General features: G+C 40.4%; 1 protein-coding gene across 7 annotated transcripts in view; it reads left to right on the top strand.

Annotated features, from left to right (window-relative positions):
• Window positions 1-17,067, top strand: part of Rap1gap2 (RAP1 GTPase activating protein 2) — a 231,921-nt gene that overhangs the window by 178,580 nt on the left and 36,274 nt on the right. For all 7 annotated transcript variants that reach the window (XR_783892.1, XM_033762850.1, XM_010642113.1 and 4 more), the window contains 4 exons: window positions 1,169-1,272; window positions 8,013-8,091; window positions 8,882-8,935; window positions 11,633-11,716. Coding sequence is in view for 6 of the 7 variants with exons in the window: in XM_033762850.1 (XP_033618741.1) it covers window positions 1,169-1,272; window positions 8,013-8,091; window positions 8,882-8,935; window positions 11,633-11,716 (321 nt within the window). In the remaining variant the exon portion in view is untranslated. The remainder of the gene's footprint in view (window positions 1-1,168; window positions 1,273-8,012; window positions 8,092-8,881; window positions 8,936-11,632; window positions 11,717-17,067) is intronic.

The raw sequence follows: 17,067 nt of genomic DNA, 5'->3' as shown, positions 1-17,067 counted from the left end.
CTGCATACTAGCTAGCCATCTCTCATGATCTCATTCAATGACAGGTCTCCTGAGTAGTACAAGGACTAGATGGTGTTTCATGAGCCTCTGATTGCTTCAAAGTGATAAACTGATATTTCTCTAAATAGTAGGTGTGGTAAAAATACACAGTGAATGTTAAACAATTTATTATAGCAAAAGACACTTTGCCATTAATTCCCCTCAAAATACTGCCCTTCACAGCTTTGTGAGGCAGTTCTGGAAGTTCTTTTTCATGAATATCTTCATAAGATGTGATAAAAAATACAGTGAGTGCTGCTGTCTGGTGCCATCCGATGGAAAGACAGGCTTGTAAGAAATGACAGTGGGTCCTCATCGATCTTATTTACCAGATGTGGCAACTTCTGGCTCTTTCAATTCACTGTAGTTTTGATCATATCTTTTATAATCTCCTCTTTGGAATTGCTAGGACCCCCCAGTTCCTGAGGGGAGATTCTGAAAACCATTAGCCTAAGGCAGCTTCAGGCTTTTCAGAATCTCTTCTGGAGGAGGCTGCAACCCAAACCACTAAACTACAGGGACTCTTGTTAAAATGCAGATTTCAGGGCCCCACCCTGATTCTTTGGGCCTGGAGTGAGGTTCAGTCAACCTCCCTGTTCGTAGTCTGAGCTCCCTGAGTCATAGAGGCTCTCCTGGTGCAGAGAAACTCTTGGCTTCTCTTGGGTGGAGGTGCTGGGTTCCTTCTAGCTTTCTTTTTCAAATAGCCTGGAGTTAGAAACTGAGCTCAGTACCTGGTAGTGAAGACAGATGTGGATTTGAATACTGGATTTGTCATTCACTGGTTTTGTGACCGTGAGTGGTTACTTAACTTACCTGGTCATTGGTTTCCCCCTGTGTGTGAAATTGAGTGATGACCTCATCTCCTGCATAAAGTCTTCATTAGACTTAGAGAAGATAATGGTTAATAAGACCACAGCACAGTGCCTGGCATATCTTGAGATGCCTGTTAAAGTAGTTCTCGTCGTCGTCTCATCGCCATCATCGTCATCATCAAATAGCTGTAACAGCAGCCGCAGCATCCTTTATTCCTTCATTTCTGTGGAGCTTCTCCCTTTTGGCGAAGTGGTAATTTGGAGGACATTCCTGGAGGCTCACCTGCTCTCCATTCATACCTGATTTCTATTTCTAGGATCATCTAAACTTTTACTGTACTGGCAGCAGCCTGGGGAACTTGATCCTGTCCGTCAAGTGTGAGGAAGTGGAGGGGATTGAGTACCTTCGGATCATTCTCAGGTGGGGTTGCTGCATTGGTCCCGGCCACACCTTTTCCAATGGGGTTCCCATGGGGAGGGGTAGAGATACTAGTCTGACCAGTCTGATCTGGCTCAGTTGGAGAGACCAGCCTGCTGGAATCCTGGAGCTGTGGATGCAGTTGCCAGGCAGTGATTCTCCAAGTCACTTAGAACAGGCCCTTACTTGCCTCTTTTTCTTAGGAGGGACTGTGATGGGAAGATAGGATAGGGATGGCTCAAGCTGAGACAACAGGTGCATGTCCTGGTGAGGGTTGGCCATAACACTCCCTATAGTGACCACAACAGGAAGGTGGATCCCAAAAGCATTCATTGTGTATGCCGGGTTCCTGAAGCTGGAGTGTTGCTCACAACAGGAGCCCTGATTTGTGGCAGAAACCAGGACATTTCACTCTGGATTATGACCTCTTCATGGGCAGGAATTGGAACTGGTTTCTGTTTGGTTCAGCTATCTTGCTTTGTAAAACCTCTCTTGTGCCAAGAATTTTGGATAGGTACTGGGGATGCAGCGACCACTAAGTCTTGGTTCCTGTTTGCTAAGTTCTTAGGGTTCGCAAAGGAGAAAAACAGTTTTAATATGCATTGCAACGTTATTTCTCTTATGATCAGGGTGCTGTGGAATTCCAAAGGAGCCTGTTCCTGTCCCTATTGAGGGGTCCCAGGCAGTGGGGGCAGGAAGGCAGGAAAGCCAAGGGCTAGCTGGTCCTTAGAAGACTGAAGTCAACCTGTCAAATTCTCAATCCATATTTGTCCAATCTAGTTGGAAGGTGTTGAGGGTATTTGAAAGAGAGTAATAACATTTTTTTCCTGCTCATATTTTTAAGTAAATATGGGAAGGAATAAGAACATGTAACCTTGCTATGGGAGCACTAGGAGGGGATGTGCTTTGAGGAAGTCTTTAGCCACTTCCAACTGTGGCTTGCTTCTTGTTTAGAAAGGAAGCCGTTGTCTTTACAGGGGTTCACCTGGGTAGAGACTATTTGCGAGGAATGAAAGAGTCAATAAATAGAGAGACAATTCTCTGGGGGATTAATTCTTGGATCATATCTCCAAATAGGAGTTCTAGTTAGATGATCCTTTATAAAGAGACTTGCTTCCTTTCTTAATAAAAATGAGACCAAGATTGCTGGGATGTCAGAGTAAGATAACAACTGAACTCAAGAATCTAAGCCCCCCCTTTCCTAATTCTGTATTCTACTAAAATGTTGCATCAAGATTGAAAGCTAGACAGAGGTGCCAGATACAACAAACACTTTAGTTGTTTATAAAAAATTGTAATCTGTGGGATAGTTAGGACCAATCTGTAGGCGATTCTGAGCTGAACTTCTGTCCTTCTTCCTTAGAAAGCAAAGTAATAAGGGAATATGAAATTAGAAATTCTTAAAAAAAATCCAATGCTCTAGGAGTGAGAGGGAGTCCTGAATAGTCAGAGATCTTTCCACATAGAATTGCTTTTGTTGTTTTGGGTCAACACCATTTGAAATCAGTATCTTGGGAAGCCCAAAGGCAAGATCATATGTTGCTCTTCCTAGCAGAAAGCCAATGGGAAAGGTGGCAGAGAGAGGCCATACACAAGCTAGAAAGTTGGACAGTCACATCATGTACTTAGAATGGTTGCTAGGCCAAATTGGAAACCAAGCATAACAAATAAGGCTCCATGGCTTAGCAACTTTACCAAAGACAAAGAAGAACTTATCCAGAGATGAAATTCACTTGTTGGCAGTGACTTTTGTCCCAGCTTCTTCCTTGTTCTGCACAGACTTCTGGGTCATTTAATTGATATCCTAATATAACAGCCAGATTTGCCAAATCTCCTAAAATCTGAGAAGAGTATTATAACCTTTGTGTGTGCCATGAGAGTAGCCAAATAGAATCTATATAGTGTTTGGAGACATTTAGGACCATTTGTTGTAAACTGTTTATAAGCTTTATTCCTTTTTTGATAGGATTGTCATTTGAAATTTCTATTTTAAAAAGTCTTGTAGGTAGTTCTTGATAACAAATAGATTTAGGAACTTACGAACCATGAAGTAAATCTAAATTTCTAAAAGCAAACACATCACTGATTATATTCACTTGCAAGTTGCCATTAAAACTAGAAATTAAGAGAAGAATATTTTTGAAAAATCCACTTAGAAATAAAAAACTCAATACTTTCATAAGTAATTTTAGACTAAAGAGGAAATTAAAGCTACAGTTATAAACTATTTATAAAGTAATGACATTTACAATATTACACACGGTTCATTGGCCTGCCTTGCAAGCACAAGGACCCAAGTTCAATCCCCGGTACCAAAAAAACCACAAAAAAACTCTTAGTATGGGCCAGGGATTTAGCTCAGTGGTTCAGTGGCCTGCTCAATCCCCGGGACCAAAAATAAAAAAAAAATATTACACAAAAAATCTTATGGATTGTAATCAAAGCTGTATTTAGAAAATGTATTGTCTTACAAAGTTTTTTTTTATTAAAGTAAGAAAGAATGATAGTTGCAAGTTTTTGTTGTTGTTAGTAGCCTGTCTGTGCCTCAGTTTCCTTGTCTATGAAATGGTGATGATAATATTTACCTAAAAATTATTGAGTGCTTGTAAGCCCTGGCAAATCAGAGCCTCACATATTTTAGCTACTCAAGAACAAATTTTTATATTAAACTATTCCAGAGAAAGAATATAGAAAGCTCACTGGTTAGTGATGCTTAAAAGATTCTCATTAAAAAAAAAGGCAAATCACATGCAAAAAGAAAAAAAAGAATAGGGCCCAAAATTTCTTATGAATATAAAAATAAACATTTAAACCAAGTATCAGTCCCAGAGACTCAATTCCAGTCAGACTTAGGAATAATTCACTATAGTCAAGAAAAAGTTATTTTAGCAATGCAAGGGTGACTAATAGGCGAAAATGCATTATTCGTTTAGTGTTTGCGTTACCAATGCTTAATCTGTGTTGGACTTTGTGCATTGATAGAGATGCTGTGAGAACTAAGTTCCTACTTTGTTACTTGGCCACAGAGAGCATTCGGTGTATGTTAGCTACTCTTACTCCTTTTGTTAGACTTACCATCTTATGGACTGGGTTGTCACAGACTCATTTAGTGATGTGGAGCATTCATGGGAAGGAGAGCTGAGAGAAGTTCAAAATGGCCCGAGTGTGGAACGTGCATCGGAGTTGTGTGCAAGGTTTAGAGCAACAGGAAAGCTATGCAAGGGAGAAGAAGGTCATGATCAGGTCTGGAGCACAGTCACTGACTAGAATAAGGAGAATGGCTTGGAGGAAGCTGTGATGAGCCAGGGATGATCCAGGCCAACAGAAGCATGATGTGAGTGGCACCTCCAGAGCTGTGGAGATCAACAGTGATGAGGAGAACAGAACCAGAGTATCTTGCACTGAGAATAGAGAAAAGCGGGTGGAATATTCCAAACACCTGGGGGAAAACTGACATTAAGAAAGACAGCCCAAATGTCAACAAATGGGAGCTAGATTAACTGCTAATGAAATGCAAATGATATGCTTTCAAAATGACTTAAATATACTTAAAATCCTAGGAAGACAAAGAATGAATAGCATCTATAAAGTGGGTCACCTGGATATGTAAGGAAAAAATTAGAATTATTAGAAATAAAAGAATAGTGGTTGAATAACACATAAGATAAAATCTAGTCTGTTCAAAGAGTGAATTTGTAAATCAGAAGATAATCCCAAGGAATTCACCCAGAACACAGCACAGATAAAGAGATTAAGTATATGAAAAAGAAGATAAGATATGCGGATAATAGACTGGGTGGCCTCAGCATTTGTCTCAGAGGAGTTCCAGCAGAAAAGAATAGAGAGATTAGTGAATAAACACCCAGAGATAATAGCTGAGAATAATTTAAAATCGAATAAGGTACATAGCCTGCTATTGAACCCAATTTTAAAACAAAACAATACTTTTAAAGAGGTTAAAGTGGAACATCAAAAATCAAAGTTTTAGAAAAATATTAAAGCCACCCGAGGACAAGACAGATTAGCTTTGAGAGAGTGACAAGGCTGAGAGCATATTTATCCTTAGCTGTAATAGTATGGGAAGACAGTGGAACAATAGCATCTTTAATAAGTTTGAAAGCAACCAAGAGAGAAAGGAAAAAAGAAAGAAGAAAGAAATACTCCTAAGTTACAGTTCTTTACCTGGAAAAACTATCAGCAAAGACAAACTGTTTTTAAACATAAAAACTAAAGAGTGTGTATACTCTTAGAATCTTCCTGGAAGAACTATTAAGGGAAAAAAAGAGAACTCAGAAGAAAAGGTGTGGTTAAAAAGTATAGCAAGAGACAAGATGAAGTATATTAGTAAATTTGTGTACTTACTGGAAAAAAGTAACTTTTCGCCTGTAAAGGAAGCTTGAACTAAATTTATAAAGAAATGTAGCAAGGACAATAGAAAGGGAAGAATTTAGTAAATAAATCATACTTTATTGTTTTACTTTTATTCCCCCATCCCAGGAGAGAACAGTTTTAAGTGATACAAATTTATCAAATGATATAAATATATATATTGGAAGGTATATATTGGTATCTCAAAATAGCAGAGGGATAAAAAGAGAATAAAACAACATCCAAAATAACCCACAAATGTAGATGGGTGTGGTGGCCCATGCCTATAATCCCAGCCCTTGGGAGGCTAAGGCAGGAAGATTGCCATGAGTTGGAGGCCAGCCTGAACTAGAGTGAAACCCTGTCTCAAAAACAAAAACAAACCCCCAAACTCCAACTTTATTCATTTGAAGGGAGGAAAGGAAAGGGATAAAAAAAGAAAGGAGGAAAAAAACCCCACAGAGAACATAAAATGTAAAATATAAAATGATAGATTAGAAATAATTTCAAACATGTTAGTAGTTGCAATAATTATAGATTAAATCAGCTGACTAAAATATCAAAGTATAAGATTGAATTAAAAATACAGCTATATTCTACTTATAAGACCCATACTTAAGGCAAAATTAGACAAAATAGAATTCCAGGAAAAAAACTTTTGGGACAAAGGAAGTACTATTGTCTAATTTGCAAATATGATGTGCAGCCATGTTCTTTCTCCTGTTTCCCCTTGGATCTGTCTCCTGAGCAGCCCCCACAGAAAGAGTCTTGTCTGTGCCCAGGTCTGTCATTACCAGTGGCTGGGTGGGTGACATGTCTAATTCTGGGGTTCAGTTAGAAAGACTCATTTCATCTTCATATTAATCTATGTGTTCCTTGTGGCCTTTATCAGTAACAAAGGAGTTGTTCTGACTCCCAGCTGCCTTATTCTTTGTCATGATTCTGTTTGTTTCTAAATGCATGTATAAAAAAGAAGAAAGATTAAATGCATATGTATGCAAACCAGGAAGCTAGACAAAGAATAGTAGAAGAAACCTGAAGAAAAGGAAGGGAAATTAAAAAACAAACAAGCAAACAAACAAAAAAACAAAACAAGAAAAGCAAAAGGAAGCAAATATAAAGAATAGAGACAATCAATAAAACCAAAAGCTTTCTCTTTGAAAAAAACTAGTAAAATAGCCAAACCGCCAGCTAAGCACTGATTAAGGAAAACCGAAAAGATACCCATAGTATTAAGCAATGAAGGAGAGGACACACTACTATTAAAGGTGAAATCCTAAGAGAGATCCAAAACCAACTTTGATTCAGTGCATTTGATGGATAGTTTTATAGAAAAACTTAAATTACCAAAAGTGATTCAATAAGGAGTAGGAAACCTAAACATTCACCACTAAAGAACTATAAAGAGTCTGTCTGTAAGAAAACAAAAACAAAAACCAAAAACCAAGTGGAGTGGGTGCAGTGGCCCATGCTTGTAACCCCAGCTGCTCAGAGGACAAACACAAGAGGATCGCAATTCCAGGCCAGCCTGGCAATTTAGGGAGACCCTGTCTCAATGTGAAAAATAAAAGAGTTGGGGGATATAGTTTAGGAGAAAGAACAGGGTTCGATGCCCAGTACTCAAACAAACTAACCCAAACAAACTAGAACAAAGAACACATAGATGAGTTTTAGCAGATGTTTAAGGAATAGAAAACCCATGTATCATATAAACTATTTTAAAGGACCAGAAGCTATCCTACAATTTTGTGTGGCTGGAATAATTCCATACTGTCAAAAGTTAGCATGGGAAGTAAAAGAAAAAGCAATAGGCCAGTGTTTCTTTTAAACATAGGCAAGACAATATAAATAAACTGTTAATCAATTAAATTCAGCAGGATACTAAAAATAATACGTTATAAACAAGTGGAGTTTTACCCATGGAACCAAAAGATGGCTCAACAGAAATGTAATCCACTAGGTTAACAGATTAAAAACCATATGATTATCTCGGTAGATGCAGAAAAGCATTCATGAAAATTCAACACTGCTAAATGAATCAGGGGAACAGGCTAAATTTAGGTGAATCCTTTCATAAAACAGATTCCATCCCATTTATATTTTGAGTAAATCCAGATTTTCAAATATTAGATTTATCTTTTTAAACCGATTCATTTGTATGTCCAAATCCAAATATATATAGAAGCCAGGCCCAGTTATTGGGGAGAATACCAAAAAATTCACAAATAAATGAAAAAATAATGGTGACCTTGAAGGTGGCTAATTGCATTTCCCATATTTCAGTGGCAGAGGGCTCTGCCAGGCATGTACTTTAACTCCCCCCCGCACCGCCATGGGTTACCTAGGTAGGTAACCTTTTCCTGTTCACACTGCAGGTCCAAACTGAAGACAGTGCATGAGCGGATCCCCTTGGCTGGACTGAGCAAATTGCCCAGCGTCCCTCAGATTGCAAAGGTAAACAACCCCTGCGGGGAAACGGCTTCAGCCATTGCCCAGGGCTGGTCTCTGGGGTAGGGTGCAGGCTCTGCCCTTGGAGCGGGGAGGCCGCTTTTTTTCTACCACCCTTGACTTCGTGGGTGAGAGTGGGGACTGTTGGCAACTGTTCCCGCCTTCCCTTCCCGTCCTCACCACATTCTTGCTGCATGGTCACCCCGCCAAATAGTTCACAGCTAGTTTTGGAGACAAGAGAAATAGGAAGCTGGGTTGGCTGTGGTGAGTGCTGTAGGATTTCAGAGGAAGGGTGAGAGGAATGGCCAGGGAAGGTTTCACAGCTGAGGACAGCACGAAGGGTGATCCAGACCCAGCACTAACTTGAGTAAGGAGCTGTCATGGGCCCGGTGGCTAGAGGGGCCCATGTCTCTGCTTTGAGAACAGGGAACTTGGGAACTGAATCAGGAAAGAGGGGTGTGTGGTCAGCTGGGATGAGATGGATCCTCACTCTGGGAATGGGAATGCTAACAGAATTTGTGCCAAGTACCTTTGGTGGGAGTTGGGGTGGCGCGGCTTTTTGATATTTTTTACTGAGCAGAGCAGAGATAAGTCTCAGGCTGTGGCCCCACCCCTTTATCAGGAAGCCCCAGAAAGGTTATTTAACTGGTGTAGGCATACATTAGTGAGCAGCAGAGCCAGAATTAAATCCCAGACCCCTGACCGCCCCCTGTCTTACGCTGCCATGCTACTTTCTCTTGGTGGGCATGGGAGCCCTGATGTGGCCCCTGAACTATGTGCTTCTTTCTCTACCTAGGCCTTCTGTGATGATGCCGTGGGGCTGAAATTCAACCCTGTCCTATACCCTAAGGTGAGAACCTTCTTTCTTCCCCTTGCCTGTTATCTAGGGCTCTGCAGCTTGGCATGGATTTGCACACCCATGGCTCTCTCTATGGTGGGGAGTTCTCTGCGTCGTGGTAGGGTTTTCTGAGGTCTCCACGAAAAACCTCTCCTTCTCTCCCTGCCCACTCCTTCACAAAATAGTCTACTGGGAATCCATCCTCATTATGCCTGGGTTTCTAGCCTTCCTGGGTAGGTCCCCAGCTTGCTGTGAAGGTGGCAGAGGGTAGTAGTTTGGTAGCTTCTTTAACTCACCAAAGCTGAACCGCTCTGATGCCTGGGCATGATTCTCCCTGTCACTGGGAGCTGGTGCAGATCCACTCTGCCATCATAGAGGGGTAGGGTAAAGAGGGTGAACACAGACCTGGAAATAAAAGGCCAGGCTTCTACTCCCTATTGTCCATGTTTCCTCAGCTCTGAGTACTTACAAGCCCCTGCTGGCCTTAGTTAATAAACTGGCTGGTTCTCAGTTAGCGGTTTTCTTAGGAGTGGCCTGATCTTGACTCCAATTCTGATGTGGGGGTGTGAGTTGGGAGAAGCACAATAATAATGAAACAGATGAACAAATGCACTCAAGAACGATTATGGCATGACAGGACTTAAATCACCCACAGATAGAAAATTGCTTGAAATTGGCCACAGGAAAAGACCCTGTGAACTGACTGCTGCTTCCTGAGCCAGCATGGTCTGGAGGGAGAAAACAGAGGCAGAGCCGCGCTTTTGGGCTTCTGCTGTGGCCAGTGCTGTGGGAGCTGAGGCTTGTGAGCCCGGCTGTGTCCATGCCTCCAGTTCCAACTCTGACAACCAGGGACCATATGATGAGTGTCTGCTGGGGAAGAGAGGCCCCTGTCCTGATGAAACATCCAGAACCCCCTGGAATAAATGCCTGAAATGTCCATGACTGGGTGTGACACACTCAGAAGCATCTGTTTATTCCTCTGCTAAGTAGCAGAGGCCTCTCCTGAAAAGTCCTTCTCCTGGAATATACTTCTTTTTAGCCATTTTAGTGCCGGTAGACACTACCAGTAATATGCTGCATACCAAAGAATGTTTCTGATTATTCAGACTGACCTCTTTTTATAATCTATTATGCAGAATATTTATTGGTTCATTTTAGACCTACATAGTGGTACTATTCATCATAGGGAATTTACACCTGTTCATGATACATCCCACCTCTTTTTTCCCCTTCTTCCCCTCCCCTCAAGCTTTGTTTCCATTTTTTGGTACAAAAGCTTTGTTTCCATTTTTTCCTTCCTCTTTTATAATTAAAGCTGACTGAGTGAAGTTTAACCACGCATTAAAAGCCCGTCATAAAGACTTAACTGAACTATAGGTTTGGCATTTTTTGTTGTCAAATCCTATTCACCGAGAACCCAATGATGTGCATCTACATGTTTCTCTGTGTCACTTGGAAAGCCTCCAGCCCTGGGGATAATGGAAGAGCAGCTGTATTTTCATGTGTTCTATATCTGAAAACATCCATTACTGTTTAAGACCATTTGGGGTGTTAATCTGGTTGAGTGTGTGTGTGTGTGTGTGTGTGTGTGTGTTAGATATTTGAAGTGTTTAGAATGTTGCTTGGAAGGTCTCCATGGCCTGGTGCCTCTTCCTGGCAGGGCAGCTGATCCTCCTGTTGGACTCATTCCAGGCAGGAGTGAAGGGCTCCTGCACAGCCAGCAGGGCTCTTGCTGGGGGTGCTGAGAAGTGTCCATTTCCTCAGGCAGCTGAGAACAGAAATATGCAGTAAGTAGTAAGCTAACTTGGGCCTCATAGTCCAGCCAACAAGTCATGCCTGGTTTGTTCTTTACTAGCAGAACACATGGTTGAATCCCTCCTTTTTATTGCAGAAAGATCCCAGGAGCACCTAACAAGCTGGTCAGCTCTGATTTCCTGGAGTTCATACATGATATGATGATTATGACGATGATGATGATGATGATAGTTGCTCTGTGCTCAGTATTTTATGTGACTGGTCTCACTGAATTTTCATAGCTACCCATTTCCATTTAACTGAGGAAGGAACTGAAGTCTAGAGAAATTAAGTGTCTCACTCAAAGCTACATGGGTAAAAGGAGCAAATTCAGAGCTAGAATTTATTTATTTATTTTTACCCCAAACATGAGCTCTGTGAGGCATTCTAGTTAGCAACAATGGCCAGGTTTCTTTTTTCTCTTTGCATACCTTACTAGGTATGTTCCTCTTTAGAGGCTGTGCGTTTTATGGATAAAGGGATTAAGTCTGGACAGGAGCAGTGACCTCACATTTATACTTCTGAGAAGAGATGGAATTAGAACTAGAACCATCCTTGCTGGCCGGTTTTGAGGTTCTGGCTTTACTTTTTACACGACAGATAAAATACTGGAGTAAAGTTAGTGCCGTGAGCCTCACTGGGCTCCTTGTGTGCTCAAGCTGTGGCTGGGAATTTGGATCGGAGCAGAATGGATGAGGTGTATGTGTGGGGAGGTGACTACTGCGGAAGGCCTGGTGTTGGGAGCTAGCTAATCTTCAGAGTTGTGTCCTGTCTCTTTCTCTCCCTCATAGGTGTAGTTGTCTCTTACTGGGAACACACTCTATACCCAAGTGGGGTGCTTCTTTTTCATTTGCTTCTTTACTTGTCTCCAAATTAGTAACAATCTTGGTTGATTTTCTTCCCCACATTTTCTAGGCCTCTCAAATGATTGTGACCTACGATGAGCATGACGTCAACAACACATTCAAATTTGGGGTCATTTATCAGAAAGCCAGGCAGGTAAGCACCATACTGATCACTGTATCCTATGGTTTCTCACTGAGGACTCCTCATCCTTCTATCCGCAGTGCAGGAATCCTGAACTATGTTCTTAATCTAAACACAACTGTCACATATCAGTATGAATTGGACTGGTGGTGGCAGGATCTTCAAGGAAGGCTACTTTTTACAAAAAGGCTGCAAGTCTTTTAAATGGTAGTATAGTTTTTAGACTCTAGAATCTGATTATTTCTGGTTATCTTCATAAAAATCTAATTCTTCTTGGTTATCTCAGTTTAGATTTATCTATGGGCTGTCAGTCACTAGAAAAATTAAATTAAGTCGAGAGATTGAATTAGCATAAGCTACTCTCTAATTGTCCCATTCTCCCGGCCAGGAATTAGCTTTTTCTCCCTAAACTTCAACAGTGTGCTGTAGCCAAGTGTGCGCATATCCCTAACTCTGAATTCACTGACATCATATTAGTGGCTTGAAATCAGCCGTGTAAGTATTTATACTATGAAAATTGGCAAATACAAATTTCTGTTTCCTGCTTTGTAGAGGCAGTTGTTAGAGCCATTTGTTAAAGAATTTACCAGCATGTCTCAGCTTCCCTCCTCTGCCCCTTGTAGTATTCTGTTAAAGAATTAAGCCTTGGAGTTAGCTGATCAAAATAATGTTTCTCTAAACAGGATATGCATAGGAAAGGTAGAAATCACATTATCATTATGTATAAATGATATAATCCTTTATATAGAAGACCCAAAAGACTCCACCAGAAGACTCCTAGAATCAGTAACCAAATTCAGCAGTATATAGGATATAAAAATCAGCACACAAAAATCAGTGATGTTCCTGTGTATCAATAATGAACTCACAGAGAAAGAAATTAGGAAAACAGCACAATTCATAATAGCAGCAAGAAAAATTAAGTACCTAAGAATTAACCTAACCAAGGAAATGAAAGATATGTATGACAAAAACTATAGTACTCTGAAAAATGAGATCAGAGAGGACATCACAAAATGGAAAGCTGTCCCTTATTCCTGGATAGATAGAGCCAGCATTGTCAAAGTGGCTATACTACCAAAATGGAAATGTAGATTTAATGCAATCCCAATCAAAATATCAATAGCATTCCTCACAGAACTAGAAAAACTATCCTAAAATTTATACAGAACCAGAAGGGACCCAGAATAGCAAAAGTAATCATGGGGAACAAAAACAAAGCAGCAGGCAGGATCACAATCCCAGATTTCAAGTTACACTGCAAGGCTACAATGATTAAAAATGGCATGGTACTGGCACAAAGACAGGCATGCAAGCAATGGAACTGAATAGATGGTGAAGAAACAACCCCAGGCACATGTAGTCATCTGATCTCTGACAAAGGAGCCAAAAGCATATGCTGGAGGGAAAGACAGTCTCTTCAGCAGATAGTGCCAGGGAAACTGGTTATACACACACAGGAGATTGAATCTAGACCCATTCCTATTACCATGTATCCAAACAGAATAAGAATGGATCAAAGACATAAATATTAAAACAGAAACAATCTGCTGAGAAATAGGTAAAACTCTTGAGGACAAAGGCATAAGAAAAGACTTTTTAAATAGAATTCCAGTTGCACGAGAATCAACAAATAGAATTATATCAAGTTAAAAAGCTTCTGCACAGCAAAGGAAACAATCAGTAGAGGGAAGAGACAACATACAGAATGAGAGAAAATTTTGCCTACCTATTCCTCTAACAGAGGACTAATGCCTAGAATATATAATGAATTCAAAAGAATCAAACCTGGGCAACTGAAATGAATAGACACTTCTCAGAAGTACAAATGGCCAATTAATACATGAAAAAATACTCAACGTCTCTGGCCACGAGAGAAATGCAACATCTTACTCCAGAAAGAATGGCTATCATCAAAAAAATCAAACGCTTAGAAGTACAAATGGCCAATTAATACATGAAAAAATACTCAACGTCTCTGGCCACGAGAGAAATGCAACATCTTACTCCAGAAAGAATGGCTATCATCAAAAAACACAAACGCTAACAAGGGCCGGGGATTTAGCTCAGCGGTTCGGTGGCCTGCCTTGCAAGCGCAAGGACCCGAGTTCGATCCCCGGTACAAAAACAAAAACAAAAAAATCAAACAATAACAAATGCTGGTGAGTCTGTGGGGAGAAAGGAGCCCTTCTACATTATTAATAGTAATATAAACTTGGACCACCACTGTGAAAATCAGTGGGAGATTCCTCAAAAAATGAAAACTAGAAATGCCATTCAATCTATCTATTCCCCTTCTTGGTTATCTTCTCAAAAGACTTAGACAACATACCACAATGGTACATGTAAACATATTTATAGCAGTGCACTTTTAATAGCTAAATCTTGAAAGTGGCTTATATATCCAACAACAAATTAGTGGATAAAGAAAATGTACAAAGTGGAGCGCTGTGCCACCTCAAAGGATAAATTTGAGTCATTTTTAGGGAAATGGGCACATCTGTTTTTGTTTTTTGTTTTTGTTTTTTTGAGACAGGATCTCACTATGTAGTTGAGACTGCCCTGGAACTCACTATGTAGCCCAGGCTGGTCTCGAACTCACAGCAATCCTCCTGCCTCAGCCTCCTGAGTGCTGGGATTACAGGTGTGCACCACCACGCCTGGCAGAAATGGGTACATCTTTGAGATCATGTTACATGAAATAAATCAGACACATAAGCTTAAATATCACGTAACTTATATGAGAAACTCAAAGTACAAATAATTTAAAAAACAAAGTAAAAGGCAGTAGGAAGCAGGGAGAAAGATCTTTTGCAAATGCGAAGGAGATCTAGTGATGGAGGTTGTGAGGATGGAAGGGAAAGGGAAATAAAAAGAATTAAAATTTGTTTAGTACATTTGCCCACTCCCATCAACGAATGCAGACATTATGTACTGCAAACATATACTGATAGAAAATATATAAGAAACAAAATAATGTTTCTCAGAGTGTGATCCCATGATATATTTGTCTAACAAGGTATTGTGAGCAGATGACTCAGGAGAGAGGTGTCGGTTACGTAGGAACATTTTAAAGTCTTCTAAGAATCCCCAAGGTGAACAGTTCTTTATAACTTTGTTGAACGAGTGTTTTCCGTATTTATTTGACTGTGAATGTCCCATCTTCCCGATCTCTTTTCCACCACAAACACTAACATTCTAGCAGAGTAGTCAGCTGAACACACCCATGTCTCCTCACCCAGGCGCTATGTTGAATAATCTTCCACACCCATTTCATCTCTGTATTATCCAAGAGCCTAGCATGGTGACTCTGTGTGAATACACTCAGTAGTTGTTATGTGAATTAATGAAGGAATCGAAAATTTTGCCCTGCTAATGACAGGTCACTATTGTTGTCCAATATTATCTGTGTTTTCCTTTTGCATGACAGTGTCTTCCTTGACTAGATAATAGCTGCTTTTCTTGTCCAAAAATATTAGACCACAAGGGGCACACATGTGCTGAAAGACACTAATTTTGTGAAGAATTTAGGATCTGAAAGACTGGATAGATCTTATAATTTAAGGAAGATTATTCAGGTTGTCACTCTAATTATTTTCACACATTACATTTTGATTTTGTACAGCTTGGCTAATATAACCCCTTCCTGATTAAAGTCCTTTGCTTGTGAAATTTACCAAAACAGATCTTATAAGGTGATTACAACCTAGTGTTCCAGCAAAGTTATAATTACTGAGCATTAACCATTCATTCTGAGAAGGAATCTGAGTGTTGCTTATGTACCTGATGCTGCTGTGGGGAAAAAGCCAGGGAGATAAAATCTCCCACCCTTTTAAAAGAAAACTGTGCAGATTATTGTTTTGCAGACCTACAGCTGGGGGACATTTAATAGGAACATTTGTTGCATAAAAGCCCTGTGCTGGCCTTTGGATATAAATAAGCCTCAGCTAACTCTCCAGTTTGTCATGTATTGGGTTAGGCCCTGTGGAAGATACAGTGATGACTAAGACCCCCTCCCTGAATGCGTGGTCAGATCTAAGGCCTGTATAAAAATAATGAGAAAGCTAATAATTCCAGGCTGGGTGTGAATCCTGGGAGAAAGGTGCACACCCCAGAACATTCACTGGATTGTTTTCCTAGTGTGAGATGCAGATTGCAGCTCTCCCACACTTACACCTCAGGACCAGGATGCTTGGCCATAGAACTGCTTGTGAAATTTACCAGTGGCTTGTGAATTGCAGTGGCTCCATGGCATGCTAAAGACCAGGGATCGGTGAACTTTTTCTGTAAAGGGCCAGATAGATTTATTTTGACTTTGTGTACATTGATTGTCACAACTACTTTTCTCTGCCTTTGTAGTGCAGAAGAAGCCACAGGCAGTCTGTGAATGAGTTGGACTGGCTGTGCTCCAATAAATATTTATAAACAGACAGCAGGCCACATGTGGTCTGTGGGCCATAGTTTGCGGACCTCCAGAAGAAAGCACTGTTCTCTGAACTTCAGGCATCCACAGCCAACATTCAAGATCTGTGTTGTAATGTTTGCTCTCCCATAGGGCACTGGTAGCAATTTTTGTCACACCTATGCTATTAACTACTTTCTTTATAAAGTTTTTTAAGAAGTGTATTTATTTAACTAATTAATTTAGTTTATGGCACTGGGGATGGAAACCAGGGCTTCATGCGTTCTAGTCTACCACCGAGCCCCATCTCCTAGTCCCTAGTGCGTTTATTTTTAAAGGAAATTCTAAATTGCTCCTTCAGCTCAGTGTCACTGGCCACAAAATGAAGGTAAGTCTAAAAAAAGTAAAAAAAAAAAAAATTAAAACCAGACTAAAGTTATTTTTTTATCTTTATTGTTTATTGGTGTGTTTTAGGTATACAATACAGCTAACTAAAGTTACTGAAATTGACTAGATTGTGTTGCTTGTAGAAGGCTTGGAATCAGAGATCTGCTCTTGTTATAAAGCAGGCATAAGTGGGTCTGGGAATGCAGCTCAGCAGTAGAGTGCCCCTTCAGCACGAGTGAGGCCCTGGGTTCGGTCTCCAGCATGGAAAGATTATCACTCACTCACTCAATCAGTCAGTAGCTAGCAGGCACTAGGAACCTTTTAAATAATCTCCTGTTGGAGATTTTGTATGATTGGACAAACTGGAGTATTTCTGCGTGCATCCATTCATTTCAGCCCATGGATTTTTGCAGAGCATTCATGTGTCTGTAGAGCCTTCCAACTATTTGCAGATCCTGCTGCTGTGGGCTGAGCTTGTTGATCAGACAGGCTGGTCAGTAGTTTAAGTCTACCACTGTTTGCACAGCCTGCTGTTGTGTTCAGCTCACCTTTCTATTTTAATTGTTAAACTTGC

The sequence above is a fragment of the Fukomys damarensis genome, unplaced genomic scaffold, assembly GCF_012274545.1.
Source record: "Fukomys damarensis isolate Sample0158 unplaced genomic scaffold, DMR_v1.0_HiC HiC_scaffold_13, whole genome shotgun sequence".
NCBI classification, from domain to species: domain Eukaryota; kingdom Metazoa; phylum Chordata; class Mammalia; order Rodentia; family Bathyergidae; genus Fukomys; species Fukomys damarensis.
Note: the sequence above shows the minus strand (reverse complement) of the source record. Positions and strands in the feature narration are given on the sequence as shown.